The sequence below is a fragment of the Plecotus auritus genome (assembly GCF_963455305.1).
Source record: "Plecotus auritus genome assembly, chromosome: 7".
Taxonomy (NCBI): Eukaryota; Metazoa; Chordata; class Mammalia; order Chiroptera; family Vespertilionidae; genus Plecotus; species Plecotus auritus.
Window position 1 is genome coordinate 92,344,845 of NC_137774.1, and position 20,386 is coordinate 92,365,230.

Sequence of the window (20,386 nt, forward strand, 5' to 3'; positions counted from 1 at the left end):
TCCTGCAGAGCACGTTAGGGAATGCTTCATCACGTAGTAAAGTTGGTGATCCGAGTTAAGTCTGTCCTTGAAGCTGCTATGTGAAGACCTTCAGGCCCCAGGTGCTTACCGTCTCACCTAAGCCACCCACTGCCCATGGGATGGGGCTGGGGTCTGGCCAGGCTTGGGTGCTTCCTCCAGAGCTGCTCTTGGGCACCACTGCAACTGCTGTCCTGTGTTTCTGAAGGGCTGATCCCAGCAGCCACAGCCTGGGGCACAACGTCTGCTTCACCCCCATATTTTAGGTAGCTGTTCCTGCTTTCCTTCAGCACCAGATGCTTGTCTGTGCTAATGCTCTTGCAGTCTCAGACTAGAAGGCAGGAGCCTGTGGGAAGATACTAATACGGGAGCATCCAGTCCAAAGGGGGTTCCTACAGTGCCCTCTTCCAGGGTAAGTTGGGGGAGTCTACTGACATTTCTCAGCCTGCACTGTTGAGGAAACTTGGGGCTGGTTCCTGTTCGCAGGGTCCGGTAGTGAGGCCCAGGTTGGTCCTAACGGGGCTGAGCTCAGTCCAGGGAGGACCCTCGGTTATTTCTGCTGAGACTTGTGCAGAAACTGCCTGTACAAGTCTGCATGTTTTAAATGGGCCTTGAGCAGAGTCTAGGCTCAGTCCTGTCCCACCTTACCTTGCTGGGCCCTGTCCAGGGCTCTGTGGATGCCACCCCTCAACCTTCTGGAAGCATCTGAGTCAGGAATGAGTCTTCTCTCAGCAGGTCAGCCAAACGGTAAGTGGGCCTGGCCACGGGCTTGCTAGGGAAATGTCTACAGAGTCAGTTTGCTGGCCCTGAGCCCAGGCCTTTGGTGCCTCAGAGCCTGAGGAGTCCTCCCTCTGGGCTGCAGAGGCAGTCTGGCCCCCTGTATTGGCAGAACTTTTCCATATAGTGGTGTCATCTGCTTTGCACACCTAATTCCTAGGACTCTCTGGCTTAAAGTGCCAGAAAATTAATGACGGACAGAAAGTCTTTCCTAGAAGAGCATCTACCTCATTGGGCAACTATTACAAAACAGAAAATCTGGGAGCTTCCTCGTGAGTGCCACCTGCCACCAGGCCAAGGGAGGGCTCTGCATTACTGCTGCCCAGCTGGACACCTGTCTCAGCCCAGAGCCACAGGTTCCTGGGGTTGGAGAAAGCCCAGAGGGACCAGCGCTTCAGTGGCTCTTCTGGAGGACTTCAAGCTGACCCTGTCCAGATGGCTCTGCTGGCACTCAGCTATACTTGGGGCTGCCCCTTGCGGTGTTTCTGGAAAGGGAAGAGAAGCTGTGGGAGCCTTGTGGCATGTCTGGGTCCAAGTCCCCTGTCTGTCTATTCCAGAGAAGTCTCTGACCTGGGAAGCTTATTAGGACACTGGCCGGTGATCACCAAATAGGAGGCAGGAGGGGCTTAAGGATCCAGGATGCAGCAGACACCAGGGAAGGACCAGCAGCTATCATGGCATTCCACCCCGAACAGAAAGAGCAGTGTATAGCTTGTTTATTCAGTTCAATCCAGGGCAACTTTTAAAAATCCATATCCAGGACTGTGGTCTGTACACCGTACATGACCTACACAGTGTCATGCATAATGAACTAATCAGCACAAGACAGATAAGGACTACAGATGAACCCCCGTCCGCTCAGGCTTCTATGATTTTCTCCTCCACAGACCTTCCTAGAAGACACTAAAATGTGTTCTGCCCCCACAGTTTCTAAAATAGAAACACTTCAGTTTTGATACTTCTGGTCAGGTACTAAGTGGAGACTGTGTTCCACTTTGGAATGGGCCTCAAGTATTTGCAGGCATTTGTTTTATGAGCACCAGGAAGGCTCTGCTCAGAGGGAAATAGGGCAAGCCCACGCTGGTCCTGGGGTGGCTCATGGCGCCTCACCATGGAGAGGCCTGTACTGGAACAGTCCACAATCTGGTTAAACCTCCGGAATCCCAATCTCTAACCTGTAATTTGCCAGCCCCTCCCCTAAACTGCCCTGCAGAGTTGTTCCTGCAGCTCCAATGAGCAGCTTATCCTCCATCTCCAGACAAGCTCCACCGCTACCCTGAGGTTGTCCTTCCCCCTCCCCGCCCATCAGACTCACTGCCACCAGTCCCCACACTCACAGTCATCTCTGTTCCCACATAAATTCTTTGCTTCATGTCTCTAGAAAGGCTGGAGCTGGGAAAGCACTCTGGATGAGAACAGGAAATTACAGGAACGTTACTCTCCCACTGTTTTAACGTGGTATGTGGCACCTTTCCTATTCATGTGCACTGTCATTGCGCACCTCGTATCTGACCTTGTTGCAGTCAGGCCAAAAGCTCTGCCCATGGATCAGGCGTAATGGGCCCCCACTGGCACTGGGGGTGTGCTTTCTAGTCTGGGGAACATGGGACTCTGTGGACCTGGCACACTTGGGGCAGGGGTACCAATGGCCCAGGAAAGTGGCAGCAGGAGTGAGCTCAGCATGACCCCTCAAAAGGCTCAGGCCAAAGTAAGAGCTTGCTGCCTGCTCCTAGCTGTGAGGAAGAGCCAGCTAGTTTTGTCACTGCCAGGTCACTAAGTGGCTGTCTGTCAGTGATGCTGACATTCTTTTGCAAAGCAAACACATTAAACCAATTAAGCCTTTTCAACAAGGCTGTGGGAAAGAGGAAACATGCACTGGAGAGCAAGCAAGTCATGACAGATGTTTGCAGAAGGTACAAGGGACACGCCCTTTAGAAGACGCCAGCGCACTTCTCTGGCCTGGAGGGACACCATGTCCAGGCTCCCCATAAGTGTCACCATCAGCATTTCAGAGTTACAGGTTGAGGTTTATGTTCTCACCAGTAGCTCACATTCCCAGAAACTTCAGCCAGGCCACCCAGATCCCACAGAGATATTAGGCTGTTGATAGAAATGCCATCAGAGCATGAAGTCCAATGAGGAAATGGCCTCCTTCTCCAGGTGGCTGCCAGCCAATGTGGTAAAGGTGGTTTTTAGAAGCAGCCTGGGGTATAGCATGCCCACACGTAAGCTGAGCTGTAGCCTGTATGTGAACAGCCAAAGAACACGAGCTAGGGCAACCAGATCCCATGCTGTGCACGGCAATAAATAAGCCGGCTGTGGCTGAGAGGCCTGGGGGCCCAGGGGGAAGCATATGTGGGGTTGTGCATTCTCTGCATTTGTTCCATCTCTTGAGCAAGACCCACATTTGGCCAGGGCTGGCCCTTGGTGCTACCACCCCTCGACCAGACCAGGCCAACAGCCTTGTCTAGACAGGAAGTCCCCCAAGCTGCCCCTCTGCTGCCAGGCACCATGGGCAGCAGGGAGATGGGCAGGCTCTGCCACCTGAGCAAATGCCCCTGGCCTTTTGGGACCAGAGCCTGGAGGATCAGGCTCAGAGGGCATTCTGTGGCCAAGAGATGTAGGCCTCTGGACTGCGGGCTCTTCCCAACCTGGTAGCCTTGCTGGGTCAATGTGGCCACGGCTCTCCAGGCTGGCTGGGAAGAAAGAATTTGAGCCCAGTGTGCTTTGGAGTACCCCTAGTTAACAGCCTCCTCAAGTAGGCTGCCCCCAGACATGCCTCCCCAACTCTGCCAGGCCTCCACTTGTGGAAGTCTCCCCCGGGCCCTGACAAGTCTGCCTCCTCCTGGAGTACCCATACCTGCTGGGCTGACATGTGCCCCAGGCTCCTGCCTTGCCCTCAAGCCAGGCCACCCAACCCCGTGCAGAGCAGGGGAGGGAAGCACCAGGCCCAGCAGTCATCCTGTGCCCATCTAATTGCCACAATTCCCACCTAATCACAGCAGGCTGGTACTATCAAATGTGCCACCCGGCTGCCAGGCAGTGCACCTGAGGAGTCATGGGCAATCCTCTGAACTCCCAGCCCTACCTACCCTGACTCTCCGGGCCTCCGCCAGGCTCCCTGCTCTGCTGGCCACTCCTTCCACATCTCTGGATGACCACAGTGCTGGAGTCCGGCCTGAGTCCCAGGGCCAAGGACTCAGCCTTTCTTTGCCCTAAGCTCTTAGCAACAGAATCAGTCTCTCGTTTAAGGATTTCCATTTTCTGAGGGGAAATGAGCCAGGTTTTACGGCATTAAGACAGGAGTAAAACTTTGGTGTTGAACTATCTGGCAGTGTCTAGGCAGCCTCGTGGCAATTTACGTTTTTAAAATTCCCTCAAAAGCAGGCTGTTTCTGCTGGCTCCCAGCCCCCAGGGGAGTTGCACCCTTACACGACCTGCAGGCTGCGCTCATGCCCATCCAGCTGCACCTTGAGCTTGTGCAGCTCCTCGATCTCGCGGTTGTGCCGCTCGGTCTTGTGGCGCACCAGCGAGCGGTAGAAGTGGATGGTGAAGACCACGAAGATGAGACCCACGGGCACCATGATGATGGTGGACACGAGGGCGGCCTGCCAGCCTGTGTGGCCACCGGGGCCGGGTGCAGGGCCCGGCTGATGGCGTGCATCCACAGGCAGGAACTTGATCCAGCAGAGCAGCACAACCTCAGCCAGGAAGAGGAGGATGCCGAGTACGGTGGAGAAGCCCCAGGCTAGCTCAATGTAGGGGTGCATACGCTCATGCGGCGACTCGCTGATGGAGTTGAGGTTGTGGATGTTGCTCACGGCCTCCACGTTGGGCAGGATGCACGTGCTGATGAGCAGGGCGAAGAGGTGCACGGCCACCAGCACCGTGGTGCAGGCACTGAAGGCGATGAGCAGGGGTGGTGGATACTGGTACTGCGTCTCCAGCTGCACCTCCACCATGGCCACCTGCAAGGCAGAGCGGATGCTGCTGGGCTGGGCAAGCACCTTCCAGGCCCTTGCAGAGCACAGGACACCCTCTTCGCTGCTCAACTGTTTTGAATTTGCCTTTTTTCTGATTAACTAAAGATCTCACTGAGAAAAAATCTAAAAGTACAGAAGAGACTAAAGAAGCACCAAGCAGTGCGAGTCACCCTCCAGGTGCCTTCCCAGACATGGAATGTACGGTGTATCTGAGGTGCCAAGCTATGAGCCAGGGCAGAGGCCAAACTTCCCTGGGAACATGTGGCTTTGCTATTGATATCAGAGCCAGGCTGCAGTGTGGCTTAGCTGCAAAAAACCCTGTTGTTTTAAAAATAAAAATGAACCTTTTAAAAGGTTAAAAAAAAAAAAAAGAATAGAGGTTCCTGATGGTGCCCAGACTCAGAGCTGCAAACCCAGACAGCCTCACACAGACCACAGGGTGCATCTCTCAGCTGACACCAAAAGCCAGAGAGAGAAACTGCATATATATTTAAAGGCCAGGACATGAGGGCCATGCGAGGAGGGGCAGCTGTGGGAAGGAGGGTGGGCTGGGAAGAGTGAGCTGAATCATCATCCACAGTCACTGGATGCCAATAGGTAACATCCAAAATGGATAAAGAAACAGCAGTCTCCAAATGTCATTTGGAACCACGAAGACAGAAAGCTGCAAGAGGCCGCCTCTGGGAGTGGAGAGTACGGGTGGGTCTGCTGGGATTGTTCTGAGTCGACAGTATAGCTGGCCCTTGAGCAGCATGGGAGTGTTGGGCACACCCACCATGTGTAAGTGGACTTGTGCGGTTCAAACCCATGTTCAAGGGTCAACTGTATTTAATTTCTAAACTATGTACATGTAATAAATGATAAAAATTATTTTTTAAATGAAAGGGAAAAAACAGACAGAGGGAACCAGAAGAAGCCCAGCTTATCTCTGTAGCAGTGAATGCTTATAGCCATTTAGGTAGTACATGCTCACCCAGGCCCTACATGGCTTTCAAACTACAGACTGAGCAACACTCCTGCCTCTGCCCCTGCCAGGTCAGACCCCATCCTTTCAGAATAGCTCCCTCTGAGGCCCAGCACCCTACCACCCCACCATCCCAGCACTCAGCACTTCGGACCTCCCCAGTGGAGGGTTTAGTCCAGGCCCAGTAAGGCTCTGGGGCTCACCAAGGGCCTTCTCCCAGGTACCCGAGAGTAAGAAATCAGACCAGGAAGGGGGTGGGGTGGGGTGGGGCAGAAAGAGAAAAGCCAGAGGAAGGTTTTTCCACCCACTGTGTTTGCCTCCTAGAGCTGAGTCATCCCTGTTTTTAAAAATTAAAAGAGCCCAGCTGGTGTGGCTCAGTGGTTGAGCATCAACCTATGAACCAGGAGGTCACGATTCAATTCTCAGTCAGGACCCATACCCGGGTTATGGGCTCAATCCCCAATAGGGGGTGTACAGGCGGCAGCCGATCAATGATTCTCTCTCATCTTTGATGTTTCTATCTTTCCCTCTCCCTCCCTGAAATCAATAAAATATATATGTTAATTAACAAGAAGGATGTCACAACTTCTAGCAACTACCACCTCTTAGAGTGGGCACCCCATCCCCTCAGTGGGGATGGAACATTTGGTAGTTAAGAAGATACAGCAGTCCTAGTGGACCCGAACAGAAACCCAGCAGTAAATACTGCTCCAAAAAGACAGTAGCCCATGACAGAAGTTGAAGGGTGCTCTTTTCTCAGTGCCCCTGTGGCCTGGGTAGGCTCTGGCCCAACAAAAGGATGTTGTAAACCACAGAGGGCACCGAGATAAGAAACAGATGATTAAAAGGCCTACAAGGAAGCAGTTGTATTCTGCCTCAAGAGGAGAAAAAGCCAAAAGGCCATTTTTCATTTTGTTTATATAAAGAGGAGGTTTCAGATCACTGGTTCTCTGTGTTAGAAGAATAAACATGAAGAAATAAGCTTAAGGTTGGGCATAGTACTTACTGTTTTGCAATTCTAATTAGGGAATACATAGGATAAAGAGGGGACTCCACCTAGCAAACTGCCTATTTTCATTTGTCCATGTCCCTGCCCTTATTTGGCCATGGCCAAAATGCTATCTGAGGATCTGTATTGGTCACTTCTTTCTCCCAAGCTGCACCACAGTCTGAATGGTTGTCTGATTTACTGGTCATTAATCTGCCCTTGACTTGGCTCCATGCTGTTTCACTGCTATGGCGGAATCTCAGTGCACGTGAGGCTGAGGCAGCCTCACTGAGAGGGACCTTCTAGAAGAGAAGGCAAGGGCACTGTGTGGCTTCTAAAATGTATCCCCAGGCTGCTTAATGAAGCACTTGCTGGTGCACAGGAGATACTCCATAAATGCTGAAGAAAGAATTACTACTGGGAAGTATGACCACCATTGCCAAGCTAATGAGAGCACTCTGGGGCCCACTATTCTCATCCTGAGACCACTTCATACCTTTGAAGGCTGCCAGAGCATCTCAAGCTCCTCCTCCAGAAGTCACTCTATTTGATAACTTTATTCAAGGGCTAGTTTTCAAATTCTGAATGAGTGGTTTTAAAGCCTTCAACTTGGATGAGCATTTTGTTGGCTGGAAAACAGGAAAGCTGCCCTAAATTTGGAAATCCAAATGTTTGGAAGGCCAGGGTCTAAAAAGACAGCTGCAGACAGGAAGCAATCTCCCAGACCCAGGCCCCACACAGAAAGGAAACTGTCTCTCTGCATTATGTCGTGCAATACTTCCCAGAGTTCATTTCCCAAAGTTAAATAAGTATAGGTGAGCAAAATATAATGCAATACTGTATTTCTTCTGTGGTGTAGAAAACAAGTTCTAATTTTAATAGTGATGTTTAAACTTCTCACACATTCCTTAAAATTAAGCTTGAGAAAATTCTGTCTTTTTAAAAAAATTTTTTTTAATTGAATTCAGAGAGAGGAAGGGAGAAGGATAGAAACATCAATAATGAGCCCTAGCCGAAACCGGTTTGGCTCAGTGGATAGAGCGTCGGCCTGCGGACTGAAGGGTCCCGGGTTCGATTCCGGTCAAGGGCATGTACCTTGGTTGCGGGCACATCCTCAGTATGAGGTGTGCAGGAGGCGGCTGATCGATGTTTCTCTCTCATCGATGTTTCTAGCACTCTATCCCTCTCCCTTCCTCTCTGTGAAATATCAATAAAATATATTTAAAAAAAAAAAATAATGAGCCCTAGCTGGTTTGGTTCAGTGGCTAGTGTCGACCTGCGGACTGAAAGGTCCCAGGTTCGATTCCGGTCAAGGGCACATGCCCGGGTTGCAGGCTCAATCCCCAGTATGGGGCATGCAGGAGTCAGCTGATCAATGGTTCTCCCTCATCATTGATGTTTCTATCTCTCTCCCCGTCTCCCTTTCTCTCTGAAATCAATAAAAATATATTTTTAAAAAAAATCAATGATGAGAGAGAAGCAATGATGGATTGCCTCCTGCACTCCCTCTACTGGGGATCGTGCCCTGACCTGATTGTGCCGTGACCTGGTTCATGGGTCAAGGCTCAATCACTGAGCTACAGTAGCTGGGCAAAATCGTCTTTTTAATGTGATGGAAACCACAGGAAGAAAATCACTATGAGCCAAAGTTGTGCACCATGCAATTGCACACTTTTGTAATTATGTTTAAGAAAACAAAAACACAAGACCTAAATAAGCCTTTGCTTTAAAGTAGACCTAAACCCAAATTTACTGCCTCTCAGTTTGGTGACCTCTGCCTCACCCTGTATGAAGTCATGCCCTGACTGTGTAGGGTGTCTTTTTTCCAAAGGTGGCCCTACTGATGACCAAACATGCCCTTGTCAGAGGAATGACCACAGTGGCTCACTCTGACAGCTTTTTATTTTCTGCACTACCAATTTGACAAATGAGGCTCTGGACTACAAAAAAACAACTGTCTTTACATAAAAAATAAACCCCCTGCTTCCGGCCCAATAGGACCTCTGAACATACAACAGAGAGAGAGGTTGCCACAGCCCCAGTAGTCTGACTCCTGACATCTGCATCCTCAGGACAGTTCCCTAAAGGGATGTGGGTTGAGGCTTTGGAGTCAACAGTGCCCTCAGTTTTGCCTGAGATGGACTCTTGTCCTCTCTTGTCTCGGGGATGACTCAGAAGGAAAGCCACAGGTGGGCAGCTGGGAGTGAGGCGAGAGGCTCTGATTAGTCACCCTGGAGGCCACATTTGGGGGCATTGGCTGGGCAACTGGGCTACACTGCATAAACCCAAATCAATCCACAGTTCCTGCTCAAGTCCTTGAAATTTCCAAACTCTTGGGTGGTCCCTGAGATGGGCAGATATGGGTACTTTTCTCCAGGAAATCTGTACTCTAAAGCTATTTTAATTACCACCCTAACTTCCTTGCCAGGCAAATACTTCTGTGAATGTGGGAGTGGCTCTTTCTGTGGGCTCTGAGGCTGGGAACTCCCCTGTATGCCCCAGCAGCCCCTCTAGTTGACAGAGCAGTCACAGTCACCTTGGAAGAGATGGGATGTGGGGAAACTTCCTAATGGTCCATCCTGGCTGCCAGTAGGGCCCAGTGGGAGTGCCAGAGCCCATTTTGCAAGCTATGTTCCCACCAAGTGTTTGCACTCACCATGGCAAAGCCTGAGAGGAGAGCGGAGGTGCGGCTGGAGGCTTTCAGTTTGGCCCTGCTCAGGTAGAGCTTCCTCCAGGAGAGGGCCTGCACGGAGTGGTGGTTGGAGGTGACCAGTTCTAGGTAGCTGCGGCGGACCCAGTCCCGGTAATCCATGCCCTTGTGGCCAGGCTCAGGGCAGGCGGGGGTGGAGGGGTCCACAGGCACATTGAGCTCAGCACTCATCATGGGAGCCAGGCTGGGGGCAAGAGAGACACACTCAGGTATCCCAAAGGGTTCCTGGGGCCTGGAAAACCCAGTTTATCTTCTCTGGGGCCCCTGTATACACCCTACACTAGTGCCATGGGGGCCAGTGGTATGTGAGTGGGGGGCCCTGGTCTCTGATGCAGTCCTCACATGTGGACCATTTCTAGGAGAGGAGGCTCAGGAGTGCATTTCCAAGAACCACCACAGTGTTCATCATTGTTCCCGCCATCCGAGCTCAGAAGGGTTCCCGTTGAGTGTGGCTCTGGGTGAATGGAATTCCAAGGTTGGCCAAGAGCACCTAACAACCTCCTCCAAGTTGCACCTATCTTTAGGGAGTAAGGAGCTGTAGCATTTAGAAAGATCCTAGGACCTCAAGTTACCAAGTCTGGATTTGACCCAACTGTGTGATGTTGAACATGACACCTGACCTTGCTGACGTCCATCATCTTCAAATGAGGACATCCCCACCCTACAGGGCTCTTGAACAAGATACAGGACCTGCAGACTCAACTGCTTTTCAATGTCCAGGTGTCAATGTGAAATACACTTTTCCAAGCAGCTGCTATAAATCCAACTTAAATTTTCTTTTTCTTCTTTTATAAACCCTCCTGCGGGGGGCTGACTTTCAATAGATCAAAGCGAAGGAGCTGCTCTGCTATATACAAAACTCCCACCCAGAAGCAGGTCAGGAACAATGTACAACGTGCGTTGCATGCTGGGCAAGAAGGCAGCCCCCTTTCTGGCTGTGCCCCATTTCACCCGAGGAGGGGCTCTCCCCACAGGACCCCATCCCACAGCAGCCAGCTGGGTGCCCATGTGGCTGCTGGGGGACCAGCTATGGGAGGGCAAACGAGGCTTGGAGGAGCTGGCTATCATTCTGCCTGGGCAGGATTCACTTAGAGGTTAGTCAATCCCTCAGATGGCTCACTGGCTCCTTCGCCAAGCCCATACACCAAATGTCTAAACTGGCAGTTCCAACTTAATGTTAATCAGCACGTTTCACCCCAAAAATACTTGGTTTATATACCTAAAGTACAGACACATCCAGGCTGCAATGGAAACATTTAACAAAATGAAAAATTAAATCCAACTGAATCTGTATATATAAAAAGCCAGCGACAGTAACACCCTAACAACCGGTCGCTATGACGCCCACTGTGGCCAGCAAACCGGCCTGATCAGGTACATATGTCTCTTTTTTCCCCATTGACCCAAGAGCTCTCTATGTGGTTTGCTGAGGCTGATCCCTGGCCAGCATTGCAGCTTTACTTATTTCTCTGCTCAAACCTGCTCTTTTCCCATTCTTCCCAGTTACTGTTCTCAAAAGTATCCTTTAATAAGTACTGCCCACTACCGGACTCTCCCAGGGTGGGGCTGGCAGGCCAAACGCCCCACCACCTTCCCCTTGGCCAGCCCCGCCCCCAACCGGCCCACCCCACCATGTTAGGCCCAAAGCCCCTCCCCCAAGCTGGCCCTGATCGCACCCCCAACCCCAATAGGAGGTGGGGCCGCTGGCCAATCTCCTACAGCCCCTCCCCCTAGCTGCCCCACCCCTGATTGCAGCCCTCTCCCGAATAGGGGGCAGGGCTGGCCACCCAACCTCCTGCAGCCCCTCCCCCTGCCTGGCCCCACCCCAGATGGGCCCCCTCACCCAATCAGGGGCAGGGCCCGCCAGCCAACCACCCATGGTCCCTCCCCTAGGCCGCTGGCCCCCATTTGGGGGCGGGGATGGCCGGTCCACCGCCCCTCCCCATGGCTGGCCACACCCCCAATCGGTCCCCCAACCCCAATCAGGGGCAGCCCCTCCACCCAGCCAGCCTGGTCCTGATCGGTCCCAATCAGGGCGGGCCGGCTGGCCAACCTCCTGCCAAATCCGCCCCGATTGGGGCTGGGCCTGCTGGGCCCACCTGTGCATGAATTCGTGCACTGGGCCTCTAGTGTTTTATAAAGAAACTAGAGGCCCAGCGCACGAATTCGTGCACGGGTGGGGGCCCCGCCCCCTGGTGGAGCTCCCAGTCGAACTCCCAGTGGAGGGGGCAATTTGCATATTAGCATTTTATGATATAGGATGGAGAATGGAGACCCCTGGAGTTATCCCAGGAAGACATTTGGTGTGACAATAACACAGAATGAAGATCAGAAGGACTGATCTGTCAAGATTTGTGAATTTAAACCAAATCTCCACTAATCCAAATAGGGATTGGTGGTCTCCTGTGGTCCAAGGGGCTGGCCTGTTTGGCAGCATGCTGGGATCAGCTCTAATTAATCTGTAGGGCAAGTTTCAAGGACACAGGCACCTCACAGCTCAGTTAGCATCAGATATTAACTTGGACATTTAGGCCCTGATAGGCCTCATGAAAAGCCTACTTAAGGCGATTACAAACAGATAAGGGTTTCTGGATCCCAGGGAGCATGGCTGGGATGGGGGGTGGGGGAGTCAAGGGTGTTTACCAAGTGTCAGCAACTGAGAAAATGCCCCAAACCTGATCCATCCATGCCAATCTCTAAAAGGGTTCCATGGGAAGGTCCTGGAAGTTGGAAGAGCTCTGTTTTGGGGTGCCTTCCTCTTTGTTCACTGCCAGGCTATGGAGACCAGCTTTTACTGGCCAATAGGACCCTGGGGAACAGTTCTGTACTCTTCTATTCCTGCAAGAGATGTCAATTACTAGGAATGCCTACTTGGAAGCATCGAATATCGCAGCCCCCTTGCCCCCGTCTGCAGCCAGCAGCACTACTTTCAAGTACTTTAATAACTGGAAGGTCCCTTCCCTGAGGGAGAATTCAGAGGAATGTTGCTTACTAACCAATCCCTTGGCTAGCTCCAAATAATTTAGGATGGCATCATTTGGAAATGCACTTTTTCTTTCATTTTTCTATATGTAACAGAAGTGGGCCTAAAAATATGATAAAGACAGTGTACTGCATGTGGAGGGGTAGAAGGCACAACCTTTGCCCCCCTCAGAGTATCCGTCTCTCCATCCAACATCCTGCATCACAGAGATATTTACTGGGCCCTAAAGTAAGACAGCATTTGGTATTTAGGCATCAAAGATGAAAAAGGCAAGAACCTGTGAGTTCCTGTGCCCAGTGGGGAACAAGATAAGGGGTGATTCTCATTCGATGAGCTAAATGCTTTAGTGGAGGGGGTGAGAGGGCCTAGGGAGCAGAGGAGGTGCTGGCTGCCTCAGCTTTGGGCAGGGAGAAGGTTCCTTCTAGGAAGCAAGGATAGGGGATAAGGACATAGGTAGTGAAGGCAATATTGGCAAAGACTCTCCCTCAAAGACAAAATGCTACCCACATGGGAGGGCTCTGAGAGGCAGGGAACATGGCAGGAAGACTGGCTGCAGAGGGGGGGGGGGGGGGGGGGCTGTCAAGGAAATGGGGGGAGGGGCAGGATGCAGGGAGTACTGGAGCTCAAGGCAGCCCAGGCAGTGTGACTGCTGGGCTTTCTCTGGCAGGGCACAGTATGGATCATGGAAGAAGCCAATAAGGGAAACAATCTAGTATCAGCCTGATTTGTGTGCCAAATGAAATGGCAGGAGGGCCTGGTAACCTCCAAAAACACAGAAGTATGGGGTGAAGAAGAGGGAAGTTCTGGGGCCATCCGTGAGCAGGGGCTGGGCTCAAGTTCTAGAGTGGAGATGGTGGCCTCCTGGGAATGGTCAGGGCAGTCCCAGCAGCCCTATGATCATCCTCAGAGTGGCAGGGGTGGGAAGGAAGGGCTGTCTGCTTGGAGTCTGGGTCCTGAAGATAGAGAAGCCACTTCCTGCAAAGGGAGCAGCCCAGACCTCATTCAAATCCATCCTATCCCTGCCAGCCCCACTGTCCTCCCTTACACCAGGTGTCCCCTGCCCGAGGGGGGGGGGGGGGCAGAGTCTGGTCCTCACACTCAACTGGGACAGGGGGTAGGGTGGGGCAAGATGGAGCCCGACATTTCAGTCAGGTGTCAGGGGCTCCAAAGGATGCTCTCCTGGTGGAACCTGGAAGGGTTTTTGTTTATTTCTATATAAGGGAAGTCAGAAAAGGAGGTTTGGTACACTAACTGGGACTCTCTCTACATTAGCTACCCTCCTTGGCAGGCCTGTTTGAAACACATCCAGGGGGTGGGTTTGGGGTTTGCCCATCTTAACTTCCTTTAAGCATCTGGGGCGTGAGCAATGGTGAGTGCCCGCAGAAACGTGTTTCTCATTCTCTCTTTGTCACACCTGCGGGGGACGGAGGCCCAGCAGTCCCCACAGGGGTCTCCCAGAAGAGTCCATCTGCATCTCCGTCCTTCCCCCGGGGAATCCCCAGACGCCGCAAAACCGAACTCGGCCAGCGACCCCGACTTCCCAGTCCTTTCGGCGCCGCAACCCGCCCAGGGATCCGCGGAGTTAGGGTCACCTGGCCGCCACCCCACCGCATTCCGAGCCTGCCCAGGAGAAAGCCCGTCCCTCCCCTGGTGCAATTCCGGTCCCGCAGACGGGCGAGGACCCAGCTACCTCCTCCAGACCCCCAGCGACGCGCACTCACCGAGCTGCTCTGCCCGTCTTGCCCGCTCGGCTCCGGTTTGGCTCCGGCTCGCGGCCGGCGGCGGCTCCGGCTTAACCCTGTGTCCCTATGGCCCCGTGGCCTGGCCAGGGCGCAGAGCGCGGCCCCTGCCTCCTTCCGCCGGTCCCGCGGGGTCCCCCTCTGCCCCGCCTCGCCGGCTGTCCCGCCCCCGCCGGCCGCCGCAGCGGCTGCCTGGGCAACGGCGCGCTAGCGTCACGTGACCCGCCCTCGGGGGAGCGGCGGGCCACGTGACCCTGTGGCCCCGGAGAGGCGGAGCTCGCGGCCCCTCCTTGGGGGTCCCAGGGAGCCCTGCCCGCAGGACTCTGTTCCCGCCCAGGCCCGAATACCCTCAGAGGGAGCGCATCTCTCTGGTCCCCGGGCGCGCCTCGGGTAGCAGTGGACAGGGATTGGCGCAGCGGCAGCTAGGCGAGCCGGAAGCCCGGGCATCCCTCGCTCTCCCGCCCCATGGCCAGCCTCCCTGAGCCCCAGTGACAGGACAATAAGGCTGCGCTATCTGACCCTTGGTCTGGCCAGCAAGTCCAGGGCAGGGTGGGGCCTGCCTTGCCCGCGGTGTGTGGGTCTAAGCGCAGAATGGGACCACATGGTTTCCAGGGTCAGTCCCGGAGGGTGCCCAGGACCGATCGTTGGCCGTAAGGAGGATGGGGAGAGGCCAAAAGGGCGCATCCTGCAAAGAGAGGGAACAGGGATCCCGTTATGTGACTACAGGGCGGGCAGGAGTGAGGGGGAGAACGTGGGGGAAACGGGTGGAAGGGCAGACTGGGAAGGGCCCAGACAGCCACGCGTGAGTTTGCCTGGGTGGACGGTGGCATACGCAGATCGCGGACTGGAGCTGTCAGGTGGCCACCAAAAGCGCACCCCCACCCCTATCTACCCTCCCCCACCCCCGGTCTCCCAGACCCTGTGAAACCCGCGAGGACCTAGCCCGGGTGCCGCACGCTCGGGATTCTAACCCTGGTGACCACGCGCGGAGAGCTAATCTAATGTTCTCAGATGTAAGGCACCTGGGTTGAAAATGTCTCTGCGTTGACCCAGCCACTTCCATCCGCTGCTGCAGGGAACCTCTCATCCGCAATGGTGAACTCTCCGATTTTACAATCTAGGTAGATATTCAAACAGGACCGTTCTTTTCAGGAAGTGCACATGAATGATTTACCACCAGACGAGATGGGTTCATATCAGCCTGCCTTGCCAGAGGGCCCCTCAGAGTCCTTCCTCCATGCCCTACATAGGATTTTTCCATCTGTCACACAGCACTGAACCGTGACACACTTATCCAAAAAATGATATCTTTTGGTCCAGTAGGACACTTACAAAACAAATTAAGCCAGTTCCCCCTCTGGTTATTGACCTGACAAAGGTTATAGGAAAATCCTGGGGACTGATATACTGCCCTGCTTCCATGATTACAGGAAAGGGGCAAAATCCTCAAAATGCAACCATACTGTGGCTTTCAAACCTCAAAGCTCTTCATAAAATGACCTGGAAAGAAAACAGGAAGAAAAACACTAAACTACAGTAGTTGTGTCATAGATGAGAATTCTTTCAGCAACAGAGTCATTTGCTTGTTGAGTTCTCAGTGCACATCCTTTGCAAAGATTCCTATGCTAGTCAGTGATGCCTCCACCCCAAGCACATTAATCCAGCATGACTGGACAGAAGCAAAATGTGTCATAATTACCAGTGTTTTTCAGAGTTAGTTTGCTACCAAACACAGAAAATGGGTTTTCCTTGCCCCTCCCCCAAAGATTGAGGAAGATGAATGCACCAGGTTGAAAGATTTTAAATTATATATATATATAAAATCCTATATAATAAAAGGGTATTATGCAAATAGACCGAATGGCAGAACAACCAAACACCAATCAAAGCATAATATGCTAATGATATGCTAAGGCTGCTCAACTGCTCACTATGATGTGCACTGACCACCAGGGGGCAGATGCTCCAACCAGTAAGTTAGCTTGCTGCTGCTGCTGCAGTCAGGCCAATCAGGACTGAGCGAAATGGGCCAGACACGCCCTGGAGCCCTCACGTGGTCCCTCTCCGGCCATTGTGCACCGGTGGGGTCCCTCAGCCTGGCCTGCGCCCTCTCTCAATCCAGGACCCCACGGGATGTCGGAGAGCCGGTTTCAGCCCTATCCCACAGACCACTCCCCTTGGGAGGGCGCCAGATGCAGGGCTCATGGCTGGCAAGTGCTGCTGCGACAGTGCGAGCCTCTCCCAATAGGGACTGATTGGGTGCGAGCCCACGGCAGGCACAGAGGGGCTGGGATGAGCAGGAGCAGCACGTAGGAGCTGCAGGCGGCGTTGGACTGCAGATTTCGGCCTGATCCCTGTAGGCCACCCAAAGGGACCCCACCCGTGCACGAATTTGTGCACCGGGCAAATTCAGGCCACACACACACACACACACACACACATATACACACACACATACTAATAATAGCCTAGGTGGTTGTCACACCCTTACGCTGAGATGCCCTCACGCCATCACAATACCACAAGCCATCACCAGGAGGCTGCGTGTGGGCAGGGACTTGACGCTGCGTGTGCGGCATGGAGGCAGGGCCCGGCAGCCACTCCGCATGGCCAGGCCTGGGGGTCCTGCCGTGGGACCCCCGGCTCCAGCCTAGCTCTTTGGGGCAATCCATCGAGGAGCCCTGGATGGGTGGGTTGGGCCTACCTCTTTGGGGCGATTGACCGCAGGGTTCCCACACTGTGAGAGGGTACAGGCCAGGCTGGGGGACCACCCCTCCCAGCCCCGAGTGCATGAATTTTGTGCACCGGGCCTCTAGTAATAATAATAAAAGCATAATATGCTAATTAGACCGGACAGCCAAACGACCTTCCGGACGTCATTCTGAACATCCTTCTAGACGAAGCCATGGTGGTGGGGGCCAAGGCAGGGGCAGTTAGGGGCAATCAGGCAGGTAGGCGAGTAGTTAAGGGTGATCAGACAGGCAGGCAGAGTGGTTAGGGGTGATCAGGCAGGCAGGCGAGTGGTTAGGGGTGATTAGACAGGCAGGCAGAGGGGTTAGGGGAATCAGGCAGGCAGACACCTCCCAAGGGGTCCCGGATTATAAGAGGGCTGAGGGCCCTCTTGCCCCTGTGCATGAATTTCGTGCACCAGGCCTCTATATAATTTATTGATTTCAGAGAGGAAGGAAGAGGGAGAGAGACATAGAAACAGCAATGATGAGAGAGACTCATCAATTGGTTGCCTTCTGCATGTGCTCACACTGAGGATCGAGTTGGCCACCCTGGCATGTGCCCTGACCAGGAATTGGACCATGACCTCCTGGTTCATAGATTACATTCAACCGCTGAGCCACACCGGCTGGGCTGGAAGGAGACTGAATGATCACAGTACTAATCGTTGGAGGGCTCCTTAGATGCCCAGGTAGTTGAATGGGAGTTACACGGAGGAGTTAGGAGGTTCAGTTTAAGGTCCACAAGTACCAGCTACCCAGCAGATGTTTGGGCTACAGTTTGGGCTATTTTCCTAGCTGCTTGACCTTGGCAAGTTGCTTCCTCCCCCAAGGCCTAAGTTACCCAAAAAGGCCAATTCTTTGAGGCATACCTCTGGGGTCAACCTTATGCTAGTTTTCCTCTTCAACAGATGCCCCTCATTCAGTGAAGACTGTGGTCCCTACTTTCTTCTCCACACCAGATCTTAAAATCAAGCATGGCCACTCAGCTGGTATAAACAATGTGTCCCATGACACATTAGTCATCCTCTCTTTTTAAAAAAAAAAAACATTTTATTGATTTTTTACAGAGGAAGGGAGAGGGATAGAGAGTTAGAAACATCGATGAGAGAGAAACAAGGATCAGCTGCCTCCTTGCATGCCCCCTATTGGGGATGTGCCCACAACCAAGGTACATGCCCTTGACCAGAATCAAACCTGGGACCCTTCAGTCCGCAGGCCAATGCTCTAGCCACTGAGCCAAACTGGCTAGGGCTCCTTTTTTGTTGTTGTTGTTTTGTTTATTGGTTTTTAGAGAGAGAGGAAGGGAGAGGGAGAGAGATAGAAACATCAATGATGAAAGAGAATCACTGATAGGCTGCCTTCCTATACATCCCACACTGGGGATTGAGCCCACAACCCGGGCATGTGCCCTTGACCAGAATCGAACCCAGGACCCTTCAGTCCACAGGCTCTCTATCCACTGAGCCAAAGTGGCTAGGGCGCCATTCACTCTTATGGCCTATTCCTTGTCATCACCCTCTGTGAAATCTTACATTCAAATATCCCGCTTTCTAACTCTTAGTTTTCAAACCACTGCCTCTCCTCCTTGACCTGCTGGGACCCACTTTCTCCCTCTCAACCTTCTTTCCTCTTCAGCTTGACCCCTTCCTGCTACCATCTTTTCCCACTTCATGCCAAACTTGGTAAGAGAGCTGTCATCATCACTTCCTTCATTTCCTCCTCAGCCTTCCGAGGTTCACTGACATTGTATTGCTACATCCAAAAGGTATTTCAGCCATTGTCTTGTCTGTCATTGGGTACACCCCCGCTCCGCCCCATCTGGAAACACTCTCCTCTTTTGCTCTGGGGACCCCACCTGACTTTTTCCCCCTGTGCAGGATGCTCCGCTCTGTCTCCTAGATGCGGGTGTTTCTCAGTGTTGTCTGGGTCTCCCTTTCTATACTTTCTGGTCTCTCCCACTGCCCATTTCAGGAGCCTTAAATCATCACCTCTAGCCCTGAGTTTTCCAGCCTGGCAGGAAAAACTTCACCATGTCCAGAACTGAATTCCTCCTTTCCCTTACATACTTGCTCTACTTCCTGGATCACCTGTCTCCGGGGCTGTGTGACCATCCACCCAGCTAGTGACACTATTCATTCCTGACTCCTCCCCTCCCCATCAAGTGCTGTCAATTCTCCCACCTAAATGTCTCTGGAATTTCCACCACTTCCCCCTGTCCCCATGGCCTCTGTACTAATTCAGGCCATCATTACCAACAGCCTACATTATTCCAAGAACTCCCCACCTGTCTCCTCCCTTCCATTGTTTTGTTTATTTAAAGAGTATGTTAGCTTTTTTTTACATTATTCCAAGAACTCCCCACCTGTCTCCTCCCTTCCATTGTTTTGTTTATTTAAAGAGTATGTTAGCTTTTTTTAAATTATTTTTAAAATATCTTTCTTGATTTCAGAGAGGAAAGGAGAGGGAGAGAAAGAACCATCAATGGTGAGAATAATTGATCAGCTGCCTCCTGCACACCCCCGCTCCGCCCCCCGCCGGGATCAAGCCTGCAACCCAGGCACATCCCCAGACCAGGAATCAAAACTGTGACCTCCTGGTTCATAGGTCGATGCTCAACCACTGAACCATGCCCAACCAGTCCCTTCTATTGTTGATCAGGAAGTAGAGGGTTGGGTTCCTGTGAGCCCCTGATGACATCAGCTGATCAACACATAACCTTATGTGTTTTTGTTTAATGACACCTTTATCAATATATATTACTGATTCCTTAACATTGAACTCATAGCCAACAGTGCTATAACTCATGCCTGAATGAAGGCTATCTAAGGCTCTTCACAGCCTTCTTGTGCTTAAGAACACTAGCCAGTTTGGCTCAGTGGATAGAGCATCTGCCCGCAGACTGAAGCATCCCAGGTTTGATTCTGGTCAAGGGCATGTACTTTAGTTACAGGCTTGATCCCAGGCCCTGGTTGGGGCATTCCCAGAGGCAACCAATTGATGTGTCTCTCTCACATCGATGTTTCTCTCTCTGTCTCTCCCCACTCCCTTCTACTCTCTCTAAAAATCAATGGAAAAATATCCTCAGGTGAGGAGTAACAAAATAAACAAGAACACCAGACTGCACTTCAGCACTACATTTGGGGGCCATTTTAAACAGAAACCACCACCAATAAGCAATAAATGTAAAAAACCTGTTATTAAGTCTGCGCTGAAACAAGAAGGCAGAGCACTACCTTGTTTAACCTCAGTTGGGAATGTGTGCATTGGGCAACTCAAAATTTTGCCGTTCTGTGAATGTCTGCAAATGACCACAAAAACATGAGTATTAATTTTGGGATTACAAATAAATTTTGGTGAATTCATAAACATAGAACTTGTGAAAAAAAACGAGAATTATATTTAAAACTATGACATAGTGATATCCTGTATTACTATGCACACAAACGCACCAGGGGGCTTATTAAAGGAGGGTCCTATAGCCTACAGCCCTGG

General features: G+C 52.2%; 2 protein-coding genes across 2 annotated transcripts in view; both read right to left on the reverse strand.

Moving 5' to 3' along the window:
- The window catches only part of LRWD1 (leucine rich repeats and WD repeat domain containing 1), a 30,301-nt gene extending 16,077 nt beyond the window's left edge, over nt 1-14,224 (reverse strand). The window contains exon 1 of the mRNA XM_080677171.1: nt 14,145-14,224. The gene's annotated coding sequence lies outside the window, so the exon portion shown is untranslated. The remainder of the gene's footprint in view (nt 1-14,144) is intronic.
- ORAI2 (ORAI calcium release-activated calcium modulator 2) lies at nt 1,428-14,283 on the reverse strand. Its single transcript, XM_080677173.1, has 3 exons — nt 14,145-14,283; nt 9,387-9,624; nt 1,428-4,763 (listed from the first exon to the last, which is right to left on the reverse strand). The coding sequence occupies exons 2-3, from the start codon at nt 9,612-9,614 to the stop codon at nt 4,224-4,226; spliced, it is 768 nt and encodes a 255-aa protein (XP_080533299.1). The 5' UTR covers nt 9,615-9,624; nt 14,145-14,283; the 3' UTR covers nt 1,428-4,223.
- Nucleotides 14,284-20,386: the final 6,103 nt, after the last annotated feature.